General features: G+C 39.8%; 6 protein-coding genes across 6 annotated transcripts; 3 read left to right on the forward strand and 3 right to left on the reverse strand.

The window, feature by feature from the left end:
• Window positions 1–2,830: 2,830 nt before the first annotated feature.
• LOC133738083 (26S proteasome non-ATPase regulatory subunit 14 homolog) lies at window positions 2,831–5,844 on the forward strand. Its single transcript, XM_062165523.1, has 6 exons — window positions 2,831–3,038; window positions 3,295–3,472; window positions 3,955–4,036; window positions 4,452–4,628; window positions 4,708–4,875; window positions 5,551–5,844. The coding sequence occupies exons 1-6, from the start codon at window positions 2,897–2,899 to the stop codon at window positions 5,740–5,742; spliced, it is 939 nt and encodes a 312-aa protein (XP_062021507.1). The 5' UTR covers window positions 2,831–2,896; the 3' UTR covers window positions 5,743–5,844.
• A 279-nt stretch (window positions 5,845–6,123) lies between these two features.
• LOC133738082 (probable carboxylesterase 2) lies at window positions 6,124–7,496 on the reverse strand. The gene has a single exon (XM_062165522.1). It carries the CDS (start codon window positions 7,250–7,252, stop codon window positions 6,308–6,310), a length of 945 nt encoding a protein of 314 aa, XP_062021506.1. The 5' UTR covers window positions 7,253–7,496; the 3' UTR covers window positions 6,124–6,307.
• An 824-nt stretch (window positions 7,497–8,320) lies between these two features.
• On the forward strand, window positions 8,321–10,050 carry LOC133738770 (succinate dehydrogenase subunit 5, mitochondrial). Its single transcript, XM_062166382.1, has 4 exons — window positions 8,321–8,744; window positions 8,944–9,257; window positions 9,352–9,537; window positions 9,800–10,050. Exons 1-4 carry the CDS (start codon window positions 8,336–8,338, stop codon window positions 9,854–9,856), a joined length of 966 nt encoding a protein of 321 aa, XP_062022366.1. The 5' UTR covers window positions 8,321–8,335; the 3' UTR covers window positions 9,857–10,050.
• Window positions 10,051–10,297: 247 nt separating this feature from the next.
• Window positions 10,298–11,448, reverse strand: LOC133738771 (uncharacterized). Its single transcript, XM_062166383.1, has 2 exons — window positions 11,079–11,448; window positions 10,298–10,988 (listed from the first exon to the last, which is right to left on the reverse strand). Exons 1-2 carry the CDS (start codon window positions 11,253–11,255, stop codon window positions 10,497–10,499), a joined length of 669 nt encoding a protein of 222 aa, XP_062022367.1. The 5' UTR covers window positions 11,256–11,448; the 3' UTR covers window positions 10,298–10,496.
• Window positions 11,449–12,296: 848 nt separating this feature from the next.
• LOC133740371 (uncharacterized) lies at window positions 12,297–16,399 on the reverse strand. The gene is made up of 3 exons (XM_062168319.1): window positions 16,242–16,399; window positions 14,615–15,587; window positions 12,297–13,082 (listed from the first exon to the last, which is right to left on the reverse strand). The coding sequence occupies exon 2, from the start codon at window positions 15,547–15,549 to the stop codon at window positions 15,025–15,027; it is 525 nt and encodes a 174-aa protein (XP_062024303.1). The 5' UTR covers window positions 15,550–15,587; window positions 16,242–16,399; the 3' UTR covers window positions 12,297–13,082; window positions 14,615–15,024.
• Window positions 16,400–20,100: 3,701 nt separating this feature from the next.
• LOC133735479 (glutaredoxin-like) lies at window positions 20,101–21,242 on the forward strand. Its single transcript, XM_062162885.1, has 3 exons — window positions 20,101–20,465; window positions 20,568–20,659; window positions 21,034–21,242. The coding sequence occupies exons 1-3, from the start codon at window positions 20,410–20,412 to the stop codon at window positions 21,153–21,155; spliced, it is 270 nt and encodes an 89-aa protein (XP_062018869.1). The 5' UTR covers window positions 20,101–20,409; the 3' UTR covers window positions 21,156–21,242.
• The last annotated feature ends 578 nt before the right edge of the window (window positions 21,243–21,820 follow it).

The raw sequence follows: 21,820 nt of genomic DNA on the forward strand, positions 1-21,820 counted from the left end.
TAGCCACCACCTCCATATTCTCTCTCATCTCTCTTCATCGGTTTTTCTTCAATTCCTTTACTGTTCAATCAATTACCACACAAAATAACCAGAAACAAGAACGAAGGCTGCAATGACGATCAATTTTAACCTAATGGTTTTTATACTACTCCGATCAGAGCCGACTCCTTCACTTTCTCTCTCTCTCCAAGCCGTTAAACTCCATGAAATAACCTGCAAATCCTCCTAGAAAGACCGCCTAGCGCCCAACCACCCCCGCCTAGCGCCCAACCACCCCCGTCCAGGCGCCTAGCCTCCCGCCTATGCCGCCTAGGCGGCCGCCTAATCTCAGTCCGCCCAACAGCTCCGATTTGGCATTAGGCGACTCGAACAGCCGCCGCCCAGCGCCTAGGCGCCGCCTAGGCGGCCTGGGCGGTCGAGTTTTAGAACACTGACGTACATATATGTATATGCTAATGTAATATAGTATTACAAACAAAATTAATGCAATGGATGAAGTTAAATTTTTGTAAATTCATAGGTGAGAGGACACTGTGAGATTCATATTCTCAATATAATAATATGCCCTCGCACGTGCTGACGAATTTTCAAGCCACAAACGTGGATAACTTATGAAGAGTGATGTGGAGCCTGTTTGGCTCCAATTTTGCTGCAGCTGGTCAACAGTTTCTTTTCTGCGAGCGGGCGTGCCAGCACCATCGGGTGCGGTCGTCGGGGATGTCCCTTGATCTGACTTCTTTCAAGTGATTGTAGACGAGGAGAGCACCAACCTCGTCGCAGGGGTCTTTGTGCCTCGTGATGAGGACTTTTGCTTAGTTTCTTCAATATCACACAATCGATACTCGACGTCGTAGATCGAGCAGAGCGAAAATCACTGGGAAGTGGGGAGAACTTGGTAAAGCGTGACTTTAGCTTGGCTGGTTTGCAAGGGCGTTACCCTTGCTTAGCTGGTTCCGTAACCGTTGTGGTCGCGGTACTACAGTCGGCTCCCAATGAGACTAGGACTGAAGCACGTTGACAGAAGGTTTGGTGGCACTGACAGTCGGCTCCTAAGGATTCTGGGACTGGAGTGTGATCACCGGTAAGAGAAGGAGAGGGGTTGCTCTGGAGAGGCTTGGATAATCTTAGAGATTGTTGTTGGTGAATTGTGTGTTGTGTTGTTTTATTTTAGCCTCTATATATAGGCTACCATGCCAAAGTGGTTGGCCTTAAACAAATCATGATAATGGAGCACTAATGGAGATAATGGAGCACTAATGGAGATAATGGAGCACTAAATGGAGATGAAAATGATAAGTTTTGGAGTGGTTTTGAATAACTTTCTACTCATTTATTCCTTCAATTATATCTCCACCAAGAATTCAGAATGGGCCTTCGACTTCTGCATATCAAATGATCCACCATGAGTGTAGATCATTCTGGCAAAATTTCAGAGCTTACTTCCATGTGGTTGGGCAGGAAACGCTGCTGGACTCCTTACATGTCCGGTTTTCCAGTTTTGTCTTTCAGAAAATTGGACTGATTGTTTGAAGGTTTTCCACTCCAAACTAGCTCTTGCACTATTCATAAGAAATGATCCTTCAGATGTCTAGAATGAATCTGGAAAGTTTTAGCTCATTTGGATTTCGTTTGGTTAGAGCAAGTTCACTCGTTGGGTCACCAGATCACCCACTATTCACTGCTTTTTAGTGTTAATTTCACCCTCTGGGTCACGAGCACAGTGTATTTCGTGCCCTGGGTCACGAGCACAGTGTATTTCGTGACCCAGAAAATGAAAATATACACTAAAAAGTAGTGAATAGTAAGTGACCCGGTGACCCAACGGGTGAACTTGCTCTTAGTCTGCCGCCCCTCCTTTCTTGTTTAGCTCGGTTTCTCCTAATCGAAGTAGGAAAATGTGCTAAAGTTAATTTTTCATTTCCATGCTTCCATCATTTCCTTTTCTTGCGGCTCGCATAATCTTCCATAATTCTGCAGGTAGGCTTTATTTAGCATCTAAATAATATATCTCGAACTTGTCGACAATATATAGCTTGAGCCACTGATATTGGCTCAATTTCTCCAAGACACGCCTTGTCAGGCCAAAATGCTCATTTTGGGTTCAAACAGAGCCCATGTGACTGCGAGATATTGACACGTGGGATAACCTAACTCTGATACCATAATAAAGTAATTTAGGCTTCACAACTAAAACTAATAGACAACGAGCGGAGTTTACCCAAATCCCTAATAACCTACACACAATGTCTTTATTTTTGCATGTAGAATTTATATTTTCAACAGTAATTTGAGAAGCATGGGCCAGTTTTTCTGCAAACTAGTTAACAAAGAAAAGTCTTTAGTTCTATCTTCTCATTCTTTCGGTGTTAAGCTGCATTCAGACGCAAAATTAGTAGAAACAATATTGAAAACTATATAATAAATAGTTGAAATGATTGACATATTCGAAGCCTTTCGTCTGGCCGATTAATTTGATAAACATTAGGTCCGTTTGAAATTGTTTCTTCAAAGTCCGAAAGTACTTTTGAAATTCCACAATAACATTTTTGAATCTCCAAAAACCAATCCCAAACACACCCTTCATTTATACACAGGTCTTAGTCTCTACTAGATAAGCTTGGGCCTTCTTATGTCCAGGCCAGTATTTGGGCTCCAACTTTAAGAGACTTTTGCCCTTCGGCCTGCTTATTGGTTTGCAATCTAAGATTACATTGCCCATTATCCTAATCCTGACTGGACCAGTGAAATGACCCGAAACTTTTTTTCACCGATATAAATAATTTTACTGCAGATATAGTTTTTACCCAGCGATATAAAGCTTTAAGCTAGAGCTGTCTTGCTAGAAAAGAAAGCAGAGGGCTATTCTAAAAACCAAAAAAAGAAAACAAAGAGCTTAATGTCAGGGATGGAGAGGCTACAGAGGATGTTCGCCGGCGCCGGAGGAGCATTGGGCCACCCACCGCCGGATTCGCCCACTCTCGATTCCTCCGAGCAGGTCTACATCTCCTCACTCGCGCTGTTGAAGATGCTCAAGCACGGTACGGTCTCGTCCCTCGTCTTCTAGACTTGTGTTAGCTCGAATCTGAATCCCTAATTAGGGTTTGGTTTTGTTGTTTCTTAGCTTTGAATTGATGTGTGGACTTGGGAAATCTGTCTAAGCTGCTGTGGTTATGAATAGTAGCGAAATTGTGCATTACGGATCTCAATTAGGGTTTTTGGTGGATTTTAAAGACTTTGATTCGAGTTTTGTTTAGTGATTACTTACTGGTTATTTGAAATTTGATAATTTAATAGGAAGAGCGGGGGTTCCTATGGAGGTCATGGGCTTGATGCTGGGAGAGTTTGTGGATGAGTACACTGTTCGAGTTGTGGATGTCTTTGCTATGCCGCAGAGTGGTACTGGTGTTAGTGTCGAAGCAGTCGATCATGTTTTCCAGACTAACATGCTCGATATGCTTAAGCAGACTGGAAGGTATCTGCTCTTTAATTTTTATTAATGAGCTGCAGGGTAGTTGTTGTAATTGTGTTTTGAGTAATAAACTTGTGACCGCTACTTTTCTATGTTCATTGTGCAAATACTATGTGCAATTGATTGTGGCAGAAGCTTACTAGACAATGAACAGTTAATGAGGAACAGTATGACGCTGTTGGACCCTTTTCTGTAAGGGAGCTAATCATATTAGGGAACTCTATTTAGAATAAGGAGAAGTTTGTATTTGGCTTTGGTTTTTATTTGTTTTCCCTATGGGAAATCTTAATCCCAATGAACGATTCATTATCCATGAGAGATTATGAGTAAAAAAAGAAGTTTGTGTAAGAGATACGTAATAATAGGTGATGACCACCTACACTGGTTGCTTGCATAAATCTGTCATGGCTTGCTCTTCGCATTCTGCAGTCTTGTTAGATATGCCCATAGATTTCACTTTTGTATTCTTTTTGTTGGCAATGCAGACCGGAGATGGTTGTAGGGTGGTACCATTCGCATCCTGGATTTGGCTGTTGGCTATCTGGTGTGGACATTAATACGCAGCAGGTTGTACTCTTATTACTTTACCTCTTTCATTTCACACAAGTTTATTTCTTCTTGATATAATACAAGTTTGTAAGCATGCATCGGTTTTAATTGATTATTAGTTTCTTTTGATGTTGTACGTCATATATATTTCTGTATTGATGTCATTGTTATGAAGAAAATAATTGGAGTTTGTAGGTGCTGTATCAGGCATTGTTCTAGATAAGCTTCAGCCTACTTTCTTATCATAGTTTTCCTCTTTGGCTTTCCAAGGATTAGAATAAGCTATGCTTGTGTACAACATTCCTCTGTGCCTGCATTTTTGGATTGGTTTAATATTCTTCCTTTATTGATGATAGCTTTGACTAGAGATTTAGCTGTTTGTTGGTTATGTACTTGCCCAAATGCGTTATCTTGTACGTTTAATCTTTTCTAGAGCTTTGAAGCTTTGAATCAACGTGCTGTTGCTGTGGTGGTGGATCCAATTCAGAGTGTGAAGGGGAAGGTGGTCATTGATGCCTTCCGCCTTATCAACCCACAGACTATGATGCTCGGTCAAGAACCTCGGCAGACCACATCCAATCTGGGCCATCTTAATAAACCATCTATTCAAGTAAGTTCCCAGTGAGTCAGTTTGTACCCCATTGTTTGCAGTAGCAACTTTCTGATCTTTAATGCAATTTTCTCTTCAGGCTTTGATCCATGGGTTAAACCGGCATTATTACTCTATAGCAATCAATTACAGGAAGAATGAACTCGAGGAGAAGATGTTGCTTAACCTTCATAAGAAGAAATGGACTGATGGGCTGACCCTCAAGCGTTTTGATACTCATTCAAAAACAAATGAGCAAACTGTTCAGGTAAGTAAAGATTTGGCCTACTGCAAAATTAGTGGTTTGTACTGTCATGGGTTTTTTATATTCAATTTGGCATCTATAGCTAACAATATGTAGTTTAAGTTAACAATATGGAAGAGGTTACTCTGTTGGCATTGAGTATTCTAGGCGTTCTTTCTTGATAAGTTTGAGTTTATTCATTGTTAATAGACCGACTGTTGCTTGTGAGATGAGGAGTAGGTGGCACTGGCAGAGATGATAAGGAAGGCAATTTTAGGGACACCATAGACCTGAAAATCTGTGATAAGAGGTTTCAAGTTGTAGGATGTACATGGGTTCAATTATGCAAATTTTAACTGTGGAGATGTCAGTAGGCTGACCTTCAGTCCATAAACACACTATGATTATAGTTTAAGAATAACTGGAAAAGGATCATCTCCGGTTTTCTGGTTACAAATCCAAGTCCTGACCTAATAAAACCTAGAACAAACTGGCAGAAAATATTTTATTTTATTTTATTTTTTCTTTAAATGGAGGTTGTTGTGCCAACCATTTGGCTATAGATTCCACCTCTCTTGCTCCGTAAGTTGGACTTGTTTTTCAGCAAGTTCGAAAATTGTTGCTGATTTCGATTGGGTACAGACTATTTAGTGTACAAACTACAAAGTCATGGTTCTTTCTTTCATTTGGGTTTTGCAGGAGATGTTGAGCCTAGCTGTCAAATACAACAAGGCCGTGCAGGAGGAGGATGAGTTGTCACCAGAGAAGCTTGCAATTGCAAATGTGGGAAGACAAGATGCCAAGAAGCACCTTGAAGAACATGTCTCCAACTTAATGTCCTCAAACATAGTGCAGACCTTGGGAACAATGCTCGATACTGTTGTGTTCTAGACTTCAGCATGCTAGTGTGCAAAACTGAGTCTTCAGTACTGAACGTGTAAGACTTGTTTTAGACAAACTTAAGGTGTATGCACGAAAGTTTGTGTTTCCTGATTTTCATTCCCAGTTACCAGTTTTACCATGTTTCTTTAAATTTACGGTGTGAAATTGATTGAATTGCTTCACTCATCATTCAGTATCAACTAGAGTAACTCATTTTCATGGCAATGCGAAACACATTTTCATAAAATATACATCTAGATTTGAATTCATTTCTGTGTCTGACCAATAAGTTAAGTTGGATAATATAAGACCCGTGAAAAAACTTAAATTTGGACTGGGTGTAGGCTACTGAAATTGCAACTGTTTATTGCATATGCAAGGCCAATCAGCTTACGAGTTGAATACCACCAAAAACCAAGAAACAGTATGAACAAGTACATTGGAATATTAGCATATTCAAGAATGACAAGGAATCCAACCCCGGAAAATTTTCTTTCAATACAGTATTTTTTCATAAAGATCACGTTGTCCAAAAAGCATCCTCCTTTCCACCTCTTCTTCCATTGAATTTGCACTAGTTTTGGTTTATGAAAGAACCCAAATGCTTGATCAAGCTCTTGGCCTTTTCACAATTGGGATTGAAGATATGGAACACATGGTCTTCCCCTTCTGTTTCAATCAACTCTTTGCTTCCTGCCCAGTTGCTCTTCACCAAGTCATCATAATAAAGCCTCCCTCTGTCCCTCAATATGTCATTTCCTGCAACAAGAACAAGCACCTTACCACAAGCCAACCCCTCCAGACTCGGGGCTCCGTCAAGAAACGGGTTAATAAGCGGGTCATCACCCTCTTTCTCCGATGGGCAGACGAAATTCCACCACGTGTCCACCATTGACTTCCTGAACGAATCCGCCACCTCCCGGCCAATCGGATCTTTCCCCCAGAAATAAGGATGGATCAGCCCAATCCCAGCAATCTTCAGCTTTGGATCCGGGTCGGACTTCTTGACCCGCAAGGCCAAGTGGTGTGCAATATTAGCCCCAGCACTATCTCCCACCAAGAACACTCGCTCAAAATCAACATGATCCTTAACCCAATCGTCACGATCTTCACCACCAAAAACCCATTGAAGCACTGCCCAAGAATCCTCATAGGCAATCGGCAGTGGATGCTCAGGGGCTAATCTGTAATTAACAGAAACAGCAATGGCTCTGGCCTCAGCAACAAGCATGCTAAGGCAGTTGTGGTAGAGTGGGTCGGCAGCTGAAGCTATGCAAAAAGCTCCACCATGATAGTAAACGATCAAAGGAAGCTTTTGGTCCGTAGCGGTGATATTTGGTCGGTAAAGTCTAGCTGAGACACCGGTTTGTGGGAAAATCACGATGTCTTTGGACAAAACTCCGGTTTGAGGGTCTAACCCGGCCGGAACAACTTGGGTTCCGGCAAGTCTCTCAATTGTTCCATCTTTGAGTACTCGCGCGTATGGAGGAACTTCAAGAGAGACTTCACTGGAACCCATTAATTAAGAAGGAGATGAGGAAGAGAGACACCTATGAGTTTTGACGGACACAGACACCTATGAGTTGAATTATATAGAGAAGAGGTTTTGTACAACTGTGCTAAAAGGATGAAGGGGGAAAAGAAGCTTTTGTCGCCATGTTTTGCGTGATCAGACTTGCATTATTTCCATTCCAAGTTGTAGGTGTATTTTGGCGTTCTTCTTCTGCTGGGTACCAATAATTTATAATAAACCGGAAGCTAAAGATTAAACAAAGCGGGAAACAAATAGATTAATTCATTGAAACTGAGTATAACATGTATGTAAGCACCTACCAACAAAATTCTTGATTGAATAGCACCTAACAACAAAATTCTTGATTGAATATTAGTTGGTTTGTGACTGAGCGCCGGTTTGTGACTTTAAGTGATCGAGCTTCATTAAATAATGTTCAACAAGATGAAAGATGTGGCTTGTATACTTGTCCAATAAGTGATTAGTGACCATCAATGTTATGTTTGAAGTTTGAACTTTAAAGTCTTTCTTTATTAAAAAGAACAAAAGATTTGCTTGAGATATATTATTATGGTCGGTGAATATTATATCCTACAATTATGACTAAGTTTATGATCTGATGTGAGTTTTTCATTGTTTTACTTTGCCGTTGCCTGTGAGCTGTGACATATTGGTTTGTGACTTTGAAGAAAGTGATTGAGCGTCATTAAACAATGTTCAATAGGCGGTGATACTAGTCCAATAATTGATCGGTGACTACTATAACTGCTTGAAGTTTGAAGTCTTTGATTATTAAAAGATAAAAAGAGTTGCGTGAAATGCAGAATTATGGCCGGTGAATCCTGTGTCCTATGATTTTGATTTAGTTCACAATTTGAGATGGGTTTTTCACTGTTTCATTTTGCCGCTGCTTGTCCTTTAATTTTGACTATAAGTTCATATTTTTCAATCTGATGTGACTTTTCATTGTTTCACTCTGCCGTGGCCTGTGAGCCGTGACATGTTGGATAATTGGCTTAGCTAAAACTATAGAAGCCACGGGTTCAAATCTTACCGGCATTAGGAAGGGACCGGGTGATACTAAGAAAAATGACTCCACATTCAATCTTAAACTCTTTTGAAGAAACACTCAGTTGGGCTTACAGTGAGCCCAAATTGAAGGTTTGGATCAGTAGCCCAACCCAATCCAAAAGCCCATACTCTATTTCACCTGAACTGCCATTGTCGAAAAGTGTCACCTTCACATTCCCAGTGCTACCTCCTCTCTCCGCTTTTCCCCGTCGATTGTTTTTTGGTGGCAAAACCGTCAACCAAATAATGGAGAAGATGATAGCTCTCAGATCGCTCTGCCGTTCACTCTCTTCCAGATCTTACCGAACAGCCGCCGTCGCCGCCGCCACCCAGCAGCTGCCACGTCACCAACCTCACCACCACTCCGCCGGCGCTGCTCGAACCCTCTTCAGTTTCGCTTCCCCAAACTCCAAGAACCAGTCTTCCGGTACTTCCCCTTATCCATTCCACCTCAATTTTCTTTATTACAAATCAAGACCCAATTTTTATTGATCGCATATAAGATATGATGTAAAAGTAAAAAACCCAATTGGGTTTCAATATGTATCTGAATTTGTGTGAGGGATGCAGAAGATTAGGGTGTTATTTCATTTTAAAGTTTGGTTCTTGATTAGTATCATGTACAGATGAACACAGGTCTCCTCTTTCAACCAGTTTGGGGAGTAGGCGGTTTTCCAGTAACGATGTGGGTCATTTTCCTGAGATTAAAGACCCTGTGCTGCTTAATGCTTTTAAGGACTTGATGGCTGCAAGTTGGGATGAGCTCCCTAAGCTTGTCGTCCGTGAAGTTAAGGCAGCATTGTCTAAGAACACTGATGATCAGACTGGCAAAGAGCATCTCATGAATGTGTTGCGTGCGGCCGAAGCTGTGGAGGAGTTTGGAGGGATGGTTATGCAGTTGAAGATGGATATGGATGACAGTGTCGGTCTGAGTGGAGAGGTATTGGAGTAGGGTTGGTTAGGGGATTTGCTGTTTTGTTTTTCTTGGGTGTGTGAAATTGTTTTGATGTGTTTGTTTTGAAATGTTTGTGTAGGATGTGAAGCCGTTGTCAGATGAGTATGTGAATGCTCTGAAGACGATTTACGGTCGCTACGCTGCCTATTTGGATTCATTTGGGCCTGACGAGACCTATTTGAGGAAGAAGGTGGAGACTGAGCTGGGAACCAGGCTGATATACTTGAAGATGAGGTGTAGTGGCATTGGTTCTGAGTGGGGAAAGGTACTGATATAAACCTTGGAAATGCTTACTTTACCTGCGATATAGGCACTGTTATTTAGCACATTCACATGTAGTGTGTGATCTTATACAAATCTGTTTTCTACTACCTCATGATTTTGTATCCTAATTTTGAAGAAAGGCATGTAGTAGTTGTTTAGTCCTGCATTTTAGGGACTGCTATTTTGCACATTCACATGTGGCCTGTGAATCAGAGCATATATATTTGTTTACTAACTAAAATGATTTTGTGTATTGATTGCAGGTCAGTGTTCTTGGAACTTCTGGACTGTCAGGGTCATATGTTGAGCAAAGAGCTTAGCCACAGAGTTTTGGATTATTTACTGTAACTGGAAGATTTCCCGTGTTTCCCAATCATGTTTGTAATTGAAATCAGGCCAATCGAACTCTCGTAGAAAACCTTGATGTTTAGGTTTTGATGGCAGTTAATAAGAGCATGTTTGTGTTGTTGATCTATGAATGGAATAATGCAATCATGCTATTGCTTTTCTGATATGTTTTTGATCAGTTTCTTTTGCTTCTGGTTGAGTTTTGCTTACCAAATGATGGAGCACCAGGTCAACAAATGCACATTATTGATTATATATATTTGAAAAAACAGAATGAAGAAAACCCCTCGTGTAGTTCATCTCATCTGCAATGCGACAGTTATTGTGAAATGTAACAAGGGAATCCATTCTTTAGATCTTGTTTTATCTGACAGTTTCATCTAGATGATTAGTACACATTGCAACCACTGCTATTATCTGCTTGTAGAATTCCATATTTGATAAATATCTTATAAAAAATACTACAGTACTACATTAGCTTGTAGAATTTCCAGAGATCACAATGAAATGGATCATATGGTATTACAGGGAAACTTTATTGTAATTGTAATTGTAATTGCATTCTTATTCAGCATACGCATGCGTTTCTAAGTACGCACTAGATTTGGTGTTTCAGCTTGTGTGTGATTTGGAGGGTAAGCTCTTCGATTTTGTTACAATCCCTTTGCGCCATGTCCACGACTCAGATGGAGACTTGGGCAGAGGTGGAAGCAACACAGCCTTTCGGCAGAGACCAAACGGCCAACCCTCACAATGGCACAGCTGTTGAATTATGGACTGCCTCTTCTGAAAATCGTTGAAGTTGAACTCAAAACCATCAAGGCTCGAACATCTTGAAAGGCTTGTCTTGACAGAGAGAAACACATCCTTACTTGCAGCAGCACTTGATGAGCAGCAAGAGAAGCAACTTGCCACTGTTAAAAACTCTTCAGTCTCATCAGCTTCTTCATCTTCACACTCTTTTTTTTGCACTCCATTCTGAGTTATGAATAATTCTCCAGTTTTCGTAGAGTAGACCCAGGAGAAGCTATCTGTCAAACTCAAACCGCTCGGCTTGCGCTTCAGCTTTTCCATTGCACGGCTCCGAATTGCAGATACAATTAGCTGATACAAAAAATATCGATGGGTTAGCAAGAGAATGAAAACTAAAAACTTCCATGTAAATATAATCTTCATTCAGGTTTGAGTGACTACTTCCTGTTCATCATCAAAGTCATCACTTGTTGGGTAACCCTCTGCTTCTGGGCTCGCAGTTTGAAGCCGTCGGGACATATTCCAGTTGGAAAACGCATCCATCAGACATGTAGCAAGAAATTTGCACCTTTTTGAAGGGTTTGGTACCTCTTCCTCCTCGTGATAAAAGATGCTCATGGTTGGAGTTAATGGCGCTTTTTCCTTTTCAGATAGGAGTTAATGGTGCTTTTTTGAGTTGCAAAGCGCAAAGATTTCAGCAAAACTAGTGATGTTTAATGCTCTATTCTTACTCGTCTTGATGTACAACTTGACCTTTGCTTGCCTGATAGTGGCGTTGGAGCTTATTCGAAGGGGAATATATTGCATTTTTTCTATCCTTTGAGGTAAAGACTAAGCTAAAAAAGCAGTAGACGTTTTAACAAATAACCACCATCGATAGTGTGTAAACTTCCTTTTCAGGTTCAAAACGCCCCTATCCTCATAAGATCCATTAAAGACAAAAACAAATTAATTCTTCGGTTTCTTGATTTTCCTGTATTTAGTGCTTCTTCTGTGGCTTAAATCTTTTCACTTTAGCCTGAAGTCATGGGGAACTAGGACGCATTACCAAACCCCAAATTGCTCTTTGTCAAATTTGCCATCAGTGATTCCCTTGTCCCTTTTAAAGCTATCTTGCTGGAAAACGACGTAATTAACAAAAGAAATTTAGCTTCCGTGCCTAAACTATTTCATTTTCATGAAGAACAGACAAACAAACTTCTTGGTGTTTAATCCGATTATCAAGGGTAAATTGGCATTGTTTTCTCACACAAATAACATGAGATTTGCAGGCAGTAAAACATCTCAAACAAGTGAGGCTAGAAAAGACTACAAAGCCGAAGTATTACATTTCCAGACTCATCTAACATTAGGATATCGAAGGAAATTACCACAGAGAACCGTCATGGGTAAATTAATCTAACACCAATGATTTCCTGGGCATTAAATTCTAGTAACTAAAGAAACATCAGGCCTATACTACTGGTTAATCAACTGTTGAACTCTTTAAAAGCCCTATTAATGCAGAAATGACACTTAGCAGAACTGTTGTCAAGTAACATGGCAGGTTCATATCAATATCATGATCTGTATTATGTATCCACATAATTAAGCCTCTGCTTTCCTCCATTTTCAATCTAGCAACAGTAATGCAAATTTATTTCTTAATGACACATCATAACAGAAACCATATCATCTCAAATATCAAAAAAATCAAACACGTCTTTGATCTTAGACAGTGATCAACCACCCTACATTGAGCTGTAATGCTCACAAGTCGCAACCACATGAAAGCCATCACCTTCCTATCTACTTAGATTCATTTAATAGCTCCACATTCCTATTTCCAAAACCACATACCAACTTTTGTCACCAAAAGGTGCATTGCCATTATAACATTATGACTCCAAACTAGGCAGAAAACATGGCGAAAGTTCTACAGGGTTTCCGAGTGTTAAAACTCTATACAGTCTACAATAAGCTGATCCAACGGTTCTCTGGAGCACTGATACAACACCTGAAAAGCTGCATCAATCAATTCAGTTGGTGGGTTTGTGCAGCTGCTGAGATGTGAGAGAGATAAGCGAATGAAGCTTCGCAACGGCAGAGGTCTGATCAGGTGGGCATTTCGAAAGCGAAACATTCAATGACAGAAGAGCCTCATCGAGCTTCCCAGCAGCCAAGGCAGCACAGCCTGCCTTGTAAGCCTGATCCGCTTTCCGGGCATCAAACTGAGGTTGAGCAGAGCTCTCATTCTTCGAGATTGAAGAAGAGGAAGAAGAAGGGGACGTAGATTCGAGAAGAACAGAGGCGCGTGCGTATTCAAGATTGCAAATTGCAGTGTTGATCTCGGCCATTAGAGCTTCTGGCACTGATGGGATGGTCTTGAGTTTCACGCCGTCGAAGACGCTCCTCCATTGGGAGCTTTTCTGGGAAGAACCCATTTCCGGGAGTTGGGATCAGAACCTGTTTCCAATTCAGGATTGCTCAAAAACACAATCTTTAATAAAAAAAAAAGGGCTAAAGTCTGTTTAGTCCCTGTACTATGCCTCTCTCATCGTTTCAGTCCCTGACATTCCAATTTAATCTGAAAAGTCCCTGAGGTCTCAATTTCCGTCTAATAGGTCCTTACCGCGGGAAATTAGGAATTGGCCTTGGGTGAAATGTCCAATATACCCCTCAGTTATTTCTTTTTTCTTTTTTTTCCTTTTTAATTTTTTTTTTTCCTTTTTTTCTTTTTCCTTTTTAATTTCTTTTTTTTCTTTTTTCTTTTTTCTTTTTTATTTTTATTTTTTTTCCTTTTTCCATTTTAATTTCTTTTTTTTTCTTTTTTCTTTTTCCTTTTTAATTTCTTTTTTTTCTTGTTTCTTTTTTCTTTTTCCTTTTTAATTTCTTTTTTTTCTTGTTTCTTTTTTATTTCTTTTTTTTTTCTTTTTCCTTTTATTTTTATTTTTTTCCTTTTTCCATTTTAATTTCTTTTTTCCTTGTTAATTTTTTTTTTTTTTTTTTTTTTTTCTTTTTCCTTTTTAATGATCATCGTATTCTGCTGCATCAGTAGCGCCACGTCGGCGAACCAATCCAGATCGACCCGAAACCCCAATTCTTGTTCTCCACGCCAGCGGCCATTTTTCTTTTCCATCACTATTCTTCTTCTTCACTTCTGGTTTTTGTCAACTTGGCCATCAAAAACCACCATTTCAACCAAACTCAAAATCCAAATCACCATTTTGAGCAACACCCAAAAACCTCAGAATTTGAAAAAATGGTAGTTTTCAGTGAAAAGTTAAAAAATGGTAATTTTCAGTGAAAAGTTTCTAAATTGAGGCTTGATGTGGAGAGAGAAAGTGGGATTTGAGTGGGAGAGAGAGAAGTAGGCTGTGAAAACAAGAGGGGAGTGGTTTAGCGGCGAATTTCCAAACTGATTGGGAAACAGATGGATTGTGGAGTTTGATCGGAATGGGATTGGTGGGTTGGGGAAGTAGAAAGTAGGCAAAACGAAAAAGAAAAAAAGAAGAAATAGCAAAAAATAAATTAAAAAGGAAAAATAAAAAAGGAAAAAAAGAAATTAAAAAGCAAAAAAGAAATGAAAAAGAAAAAGAAAAAAGGAAAAAAAGAAATTAAAAAGGAAAAAGAAAAAAGAAATTAAAATGGAAAAAGGAAAAAAATAAAAATAAAAAAAGGAAAAATGAAATTAAAAAGGAAAAAGAAAAAAGAAAAAAAGAAAAAAAAAATTAAAAAGGAAAAAAAAGGAAAAAGAAATAACTGAGGGGTATATTGGACATTTCACCCAAGGCCAATTGCTAATTTCCCGCGGAAAGGACCTATTAGACGGAAATTGAGACCTCAGGGACTTTTCAGATTAAATTGGAATGTCAGGGACTGAAACGATGAGAGATACATAGTACAGGGACTAAACAGACTTTAGCCCAAAAAAAAAAAAAAAAAAATTGAATCTTTCTACTTAATACGAATTTGATTACCCTATGAAGAAATCTTACCGGGTAAGAGGGAAGTAGGCGTTCAAATTTCTTGAATTAGTGAAAACTTGATCGGATGGAGAATTGCTAGACCCAATTTGGAGATTTGAGACGCAAAGATCATGCTATTATTGAAGTATAAGAAAACAGAATTTTCTGACCTCAATTACTTCGGCATGGGTTTTATTAAATAAATTGAAAAATGACTTGTGCCGACAACTTGTTTGTGGGAAAACGTTGTCTTAGACTCTTGGGTACCTCTAGATACTCTTTCTCAACTCCAAGCTCTCGGTTCAATTAATCAAAACTCAAGAGCTATTGCGTATTTGCTTATAGTCGCATGGAATCCGCTCGCGACAATATAACCATTCGAAATTTTGTGCTGGCTTTTGTATTTAAAGTCTTTCAAACAAGATATTTCATCACCACATTCAGTGATGATCAATAGAAACAAAATCGTCTGGATTGATTAATATCCGAACTTTCAAAGAACAAGACCCACAAGGAAGGACTAGTGATGCCGGCAAAGCATTTTGTGCCTCAAAAGATAGCTTGCTACCATCTCTTAACAAAGCATACCCCATTTTCTCCAACTCCAAAGAATCAACAAAGTAATAATCACCACATCGACACTGGTAAAATAGCTGAATGACGTCTCCTGCATCTTCAGCCATCACGTCTTCTAAGCTGATATCATCGGCTACAAAAGTGTCATGTCTAGAAGCTATTAGCATATTGTCATATAGTGCACGAGACCTCGAATCACTGAGGATTTCCCAAGCCTTTTGCACCTTCAAGAATCTATCTCCCGACTCAGATGTAGCTTGTAATTTATCAGGATGACTATTAAGTATGGCAGATCTGTAGCTTGTTCTGATATCTTCATAGCTAGCATCTTCCTTCACAGATAGTATGTCATAGTGAGTTTCGCGAATGGACTGATTGCCAAGCACCATGGTGGGGAGCTCTACTTGCTAATCAGATTAACTTTCCACTGCATATGAAATGAAATTTTCTGAGTAACTTCTTTATAGAAATCTAAATCACCATCCGTAACTGTATAAAATGATGGCCAGCACATTCATCTCAAAGCTTGGATTCAAATTGCCACACCACACAACTATACCTATCCTAACAATGAAACAACTGCCAAAAAAACCTAGATTAAAAAGAGTTGCTAAGCTAACAAGATTCTACTACTAACAAGGATATCGACATCCAGCACGAAAATTCGAAATTTCCAGTTATACATTTGGTCCACACAAATCTAGCCCCATTTCACCGTACTCCATGTTAAACCGCAGATAGGACGCATTTAGGGCAAAATATATAAAAGGTTTGAGCTTGATTCATGATTCTAGTGGCTGACCTTTCATTTTGGTTTCTTTTTGAATTTCAGTAAAATGTGTGGAACAACAAATCTTACTCATTTGTAAACACACATTCGGAGGTTTTCACCTGAATCAGTGGTTAAAGCAAAGCTATAGACAGACGAATTCATATTAATAAGAACATAATTCCAGAATTAGTAAACAGACCAGTGGATTAAAAAAAGCACCGAACTTCAGAACCAGATTCAACCAAATTACAAACGAGTTATGCAGAAATTCAAGTAAAACAGAAAGGATGAAAGAGAAGCAAACTAAACCTTCAGGTTCATCTCACGGCGACGTGCTCGATTTTCCGATCTGGAGACATTGCCACCGGTGAAATAGATGGGCCGGAATCGTGGAATACCAAATTCTCTCTGTGCTTTTCGGCGGACAGGGGAGACTCTGAATAAAGTTAACAAATATGAGAACGGAATTTTTGGGCTGGGTTTTATTAGGTCCGTTGGAACCCGTTAAAACCTGGTAAGACTTTAGACCCATAAACAGAATTTTTTTTTTTTTTTTACTTTTTTTTTTATCAAAGCAACTAGAACTAGTTAAGAGTTATGTATATAATTTTTTTGACAACAACATTACTATATCACAATGTGCTGCAAGTAGCTTTTTTGACATTGAAAGGCAATCAAGTTGCCTATAAGAACGAAACAAGAATATACAATTAATTACCATTCAAACATAAAAAGGAGATTCCAACATTCAAAAGGTAAATATTGGCTTTGCATAACTATTTAATTGTCATAGTCAAAGTAGTATTAGATTCGGACCAAAAAAAAAAAAAGTAGTATTAGATCTGAAGCCATAGTCATAAGGTGCTGTATATAAAGCAGTCCTCCAAGGACGATTTTAAGAAATCCCAAACAATTGTTCCGAACAAATAAATACCAAACAAAAACAGTAATATTAATACGCTAAAAACAATTGTTTACAGATATGTGAGTACAACAAACTGTTTACAAATCCATCACCAAGTTTAAAGAATCAGTCGCCAAAACCAAACATTCCTCTGTAATATCAAAACGCAGAACATTCCTATATCTCTAAGACAAAACCCACATCTCAAAACCAATCAAAGTTCCAATACCTTGAGAAATTGGGAGCGCAGCAAAATCCCAAAACTGTAAGAAAGTGAATAGCTTTGGAGAGAGGAAGCAAAACAGAGAGAGAGAGAGAGAGAGAATCAGGTTTTGGGTGACGGAAAAGAAAAGGGTTGTTTGTGGAGGCTACTGTGCTCGCGTAGTCTGTTGTTGCCGAAAGACAGAAAGAGTCTAAATGAGTTTTTGGGAAGGGTTTTGAGTTAACGGGTTTAGCACGCAAGGCCCGTTAATTTGCATGTTTTTTGCGTGCAGGTTTTTCTTAACCTGGATTAATAAACGGGCGGGTTTGTGCGGGTTTTTATCGTGCGGGTTTGCGGGTTACGGGTTTAAATGCCAGGCCTACTGGTGCGTCAGCGGAGGCAAGGACAAGTGCCGTGATTTTGGTTTGGCTGCTAGGGTAACCTCTCATTGGGCTTGGGCTCTGATTTGTTTTTTCAGATATGGGCTTGGGCCTTTTTGGGTGGTTTAGGGCAAATTTGGGCTAAATGGTATAAGTCATTTTTTTTTTGGGTCTTTCTAAATAGACCCAGTAAAAATCTAAACACACCCAACATTCACTTTTTATCCGTACTTTTTCAAGTCTACCCCTATATTTCAACGCACCCAACATCCCAACACCCAACATTCTCTAACTCCGCATCAGATTTCGCCGTCGACCTTATCGTACGAAAGTCCCGTATGGAGGAATATAGGGGTCTTTTCAAAAGACGCTCTTCGCTGGTTTGTCCTCAGGCCTGTACTTCAACAACATCTGGAACAGGCTCTTAGCGAGGTTTTTGTCAAGGGTCTTGGTGAACTGATTCAAAGATGGAGGATCATTTTCTTCCTCTGAATCTAAACAGCCTTGGAATTTAATGAATCAGGTCAACTCTCTTGGGAGGTAACTCCCTTCCGATCCCAAATTGCTTCGGCCGCTTCTCGAACAGTGGATTCTGTTTGGCTCTAGTTTTGTTGCAGCTGGTCAACAGTCTCTTTTCTGAAGGGGGTGCCAGCACCTTTTGGGTGCGGTCGTCGGGGGCTGACCTGACTTCTTTTGAGCGACTGTAGAAGAGGAGAGCACCAACCTCGTCGTGGGGGTCTTCTGTGCCTCGTGGTGAGGACTTTGTCTTGTGTCACCAAGTCGATACTCAACGTTGTAGGTCGAGCAGAGCGAAATCACCGGGAAGTGGGGAGAACTTGCTAAAGCGTGACTTTAGCTTAGCTAGTTTGCGAGGGCGTTACCCTTGCTTAGCTGGTTCCGTAACCGTTGTGGTCGTGGTACTACAGTGGGCTCTCGAGGAGACTAGGACCGAAGCACGTTGACAGAGGGTTTGGTGGCACTGACAGTTGGCTCTTGAGAAGACTAGGACTGGAGTGTGATCACCGGTAAGAGAAAGAGAGGAGTTGCTCTTAGAGAGGGGTTGCTCTAGAGAGGCTTGGATAATCTTAGAGATTGTTGTTGAATTGTGTTGTGAATTGGTACGTGTTGTAGCCTCTATATATAGGCTACCAAGCCATAGTGGTTGACCTTAAACAAATCATGATGGGTTAGGTTTGAGCACTTAAACACTAATGGAATGTTAGGTTTAAGCACTTAAAACACTAATGGAATGTTAGGTTTAAGCACTTACACACTAATGAAATGTTAGGTTTAAGCACTTAAACACTAATGGAATGTTAGGTTTAAGCACTTACTGCTCCAATTTTGCTGCAGCTATATCTCCACCAAGAACTCAAAATGGGCCTTCAACTTCTTTATATCAAATGATCCAAAATGAGTGTAGATCATTGTGGCAAATTGTCAGAGCTTTCTTCCATGTGGTTGGGCCAGAAATGCTGCTGGACTTCTTACAGGTCCAATATTCCAATTTTGCTTTTACAGAAAATTGGACTGATTGTTTGAAGGCTTTCCACTCATAACTAGCTCTGGAACTCTTCATAAGAAATGATCCTTGGGATGTCTAGAATTAATCTGGAAAGTTTTAGCTCATTTGGATTTCATTTGTTTAGTCTGCCGCCCCTCTTTCCTTGTTTAGCTCGGTCTCCTAGCCGAAGTAGGAAAATGTGCTAAAGTTGACTTTTCATTTCCATGCTTCCATCATTTCTTTTTCTTGCAGCTCACATAATCTTCCATAGTAGGCTTTATTTAGCCTCTAAATAATATATTTCGAACTTGTCGATAATATATAGCTTGAGCCACTGACTTTGGCTCAATTTCTCCAAGACACGCATTGTTAGGCCAAAATGCTCATTTTGGGTCCAAACAGATTCGCTGATTAACTATGCTATTGTTTGAATCCTAGCCTCCATATATGTATATTCTTGCTTATCCTTTCTTCTGAACTAGTTGCAAATATTATCCAATTAGGTTTCATTTGGAGTTTGCCCACTAACTAAAATGTATGATTGGAACTATTAAATGAACTGAAAACATGAATCACAGACCTGCGAGATATGATTGCATCATTTGCATGCATAAGACAAGAAAGTTGATTGGTTCCAGTGCAGCCTTGCTACCTAACATGGGTTTGCTCCTTATATCCCTCAGATTTCATATTTCAATATCAATCTACTATCGCTAATGTTGAAGATTGCAAAGGGTAGGAGTCACTATGCCAAAAAATGCTTCAAACCATACCCCTCAGACGACAGAAGAGGTTTTTTCTGTTGTCTGATTTTTTTGAACGTCTTCAGACGACAGTTTTAACTATTTCTGTTGTCTAAATAGTATCAAAATCAATACTAAATCAATTTTTTCAAGTTTGTTGTAATTTAGAAAACTCAGACAACAGAATTCTGTTGTCTGAGTAAATGAAGAAATTATTTCTTCTTGTGTGGACAAAAACCTATTTTTGGCTGAACTAAAACTTATCTATCTTTTAATAGACCTAGACCTGGCCCTGTGCTTTCCCACACTTGGTGAAAAAAAAATCAGAAAACTCATTTTCCATCTCCCAAACCTAGTAGCACCTCTTCTTCGATGTTCTTCCACCCTCGTTGGTCTCTCATATCGGTCTACAAACCAACAACCAAAGCTGGGTCAAGTCAAGTTCTTCAAGGAAATAGAAATTGAAGCGTAGAGATGAGAGAAGACAATACGAAGAGAGAGAAAGTAGATCTGGTTTCTCAATTCTCCATCTTCTACCTCCGAGCATCATCCGGCGACATCGCCACTACCAATGGACTCTTCGGCCTCCAATTAGTTGACCTAGGCTGCGTCATCCAACGATATCGAAAGTCAGCACCACATGCTTCCGACTGCGAGTTCGGATCTACACCCAACAGATATCACAGAATCGGGAGCGATTTGGGGATTTAGGGTTTCAAAATCGAAAGCGTCGTCGTTTTCGAAATGGCGTTGGGCAAGGTGAAGGAGCTCGTCTCGTCCAATCCGGTAGTCATCTTCAGGTTCTCTCTACCTCTTCATCTTCTTCTGTGTGTCTATATATATAGAATTGTCGATCGTTTTGAACCAATTTGGAAATTTGACAATGAGATTTTGTTTCGCAGCAACAAGTTTTGTCCTTACTGTGTTTGCGTGAAGCAGCTCTTCGTTCTAAAATTGGGAGTCCAGTACAAGGCCATTGAATTGGACCAAGAGAGTCAATACCCACTCTTCTCCTTTCAAATTCGTATACTCATTATTCTTATATATGTGTATACCGTATATCTGTACATGTATCTACTTATATATGTATAGTTGGTGAAAATCTTGATTAATGTTTTTGAGTTTGTGATGCAGTGTCTGTCTATATGCTTCAAACTAAGGTGATGTAACTAGACTTGGATTTTGGTTTCGGTCTCGGTTGGTTTACTTGCGGCATGAAACACAATGATCCTTTGTGTTGAGTTTTGTGAAGTTTGAAGATGGATTATAGATGATCAGTGATAAATTAGACTTGACATTAAGCATAGGAATATTGATTTAGGAAATGAAATAGTGATTAATGGTGGTTTTTGTTGTGGCATTATGAAGGTGATGGTAGTGAGATACAATCGGCGCTTGCTGAGTGGACTGGACAGCATACTCTGCCCAATGTTTTCGTTGGCGGATACCACATTGGTGATTGTGACAGTAAGTTCGACTTGACTCCCTAAACCTCCATATTATCAGTTTCAACTTTTAGTAATGTTCTTCCACATACGGAAGTCTTGTCGTCTTGATGATTCTAATTCCCTAAACCAAACTTTGATTTCCTCTATTCACTTTCACACCCGATCGTCTCGCTTCTGTCATGGCCGAGGCCTTGGCGAAGCTCATCGACTCTCTCTACTCCGACTCCAAGCCCATCACCGCCACTAATCTCTTGTTTCGGTTGCGCACCGACTCCGACTCCGACTCCATCAGACCGAGTCTCCAGAACCTTCTCCTGATTCTAAAACGCAGCGTCGAGGCCGACGCAGACGGCAAGCTAGGGCTCCAACCATGGACAGATTCGCAAATTCAAGCTGTATATTCCCTCGCCTACGCTGTTGTCTCCTCCTCTCGATCTCTCTCAGGTAACTTTTGCCTTCGTTTTCTGCTTCATCGGTTTGCGTTTGAATTTTCGTGCTTGAAGTGGTTCTGATTCGGAAGGATTATGCTTTCGTGTTGAGAAGAGAGGGATGTAGAAGTAGATGGTCTGGAATTTGAAGTAGAAATTCGTATATGATTTTCTCTCTGTTTTTAATGCTTGTAGAACTTTTACTGTTTTGGTTATAAATGTACTGACTTTTTTGGTTTTCTTTTGGATTTGCAGACATAGTGGAGCAAGCGGAAGCAA

Source organism: Rosa rugosa, chromosome 3 (assembly GCF_958449725.1).
Source record: "Rosa rugosa chromosome 3, drRosRugo1.1, whole genome shotgun sequence".
Taxonomy (NCBI): Eukaryota; Viridiplantae; Streptophyta; class Magnoliopsida; order Rosales; family Rosaceae; genus Rosa; species Rosa rugosa.

Excerpts from the sequence above, each read along its gene's own strand:
- LOC133738083 (XM_062165523.1), top strand. The coding sequence starts at position 2,897 with ATGTCAGGGATGGAGAGGCTACAGAGGATGTTCGCCGGCGCCGGAGGA. Across the intron at positions 3,039-3,294 it reads GTTGAAGATGCTCAAGCACG|GAAGAGCGGGGGTTCCTATG; the intron begins GTACGGTCTCGT and ends ATAATTTAATAG. Across the intron at positions 4,876-5,550 it reads CAAATGAGCAAACTGTTCAG|GAGATGTTGAGCCTAGCTGT; the intron begins GTAAGTAAAGAT and ends TGGGTTTTGCAG.
- LOC133738770 (XM_062166382.1), top strand. The coding sequence starts at position 8,336 with ATGACTCCACATTCAATCTTAAACTCTTTTGAAGAAACACTCAGTTGG. Across the intron at positions 9,258-9,351 it reads GTGTCGGTCTGAGTGGAGAG|GATGTGAAGCCGTTGTCAGA; the intron begins GTATTGGAGTAG and ends ATGTTTGTGTAG. Across the intron at positions 9,538-9,799 it reads TTGGTTCTGAGTGGGGAAAG|GTCAGTGTTCTTGGAACTTC; the intron begins GTACTGATATAA and ends TATTGATTGCAG.
- LOC133738771 (XM_062166383.1), bottom strand. The coding sequence starts at position 11,255 with ATGAGCATCTTTTATCACGAGGAGGAAGAGGTACCAAACCCTTCAAAA. Across the intron at positions 10,989-11,078 it reads ACTTTGATGATGAACAGGAA|CTAATTGTATCTGCAATTCG; the intron begins GTAGTCACTCAA and ends TTTTTGTATCAG.
- LOC133738082 (XM_062165522.1), bottom strand. The coding sequence starts at position 7,252 with ATGGGTTCCAGTGAAGTCTCTCTTGAAGTTCCTCCATACGCGCGAGTA.
- LOC133735479 (XM_062162885.1), top strand. The coding sequence starts at position 20,410 with ATGGCGTTGGGCAAGGTGAAGGAGCTCGTCTCGTCCAATCCGGTAGTC. Across the intron at positions 20,466-20,567 it reads AATCCGGTAGTCATCTTCAG|CAACAAGTTTTGTCCTTACT; the intron begins GTTCTCTCTACC and ends TTTGTTTCGCAG. Across the intron at positions 20,660-21,033 it reads CATTGAATTGGACCAAGAGA|GTGATGGTAGTGAGATACAA; the intron begins GTCAATACCCAC and ends GGCATTATGAAG.
- LOC133740371 (XM_062168319.1), bottom strand. The coding sequence starts at position 15,549 with ATGGTGCTTGGCAATCAGTCCATTCGCGAAACTCACTATGACATACTA.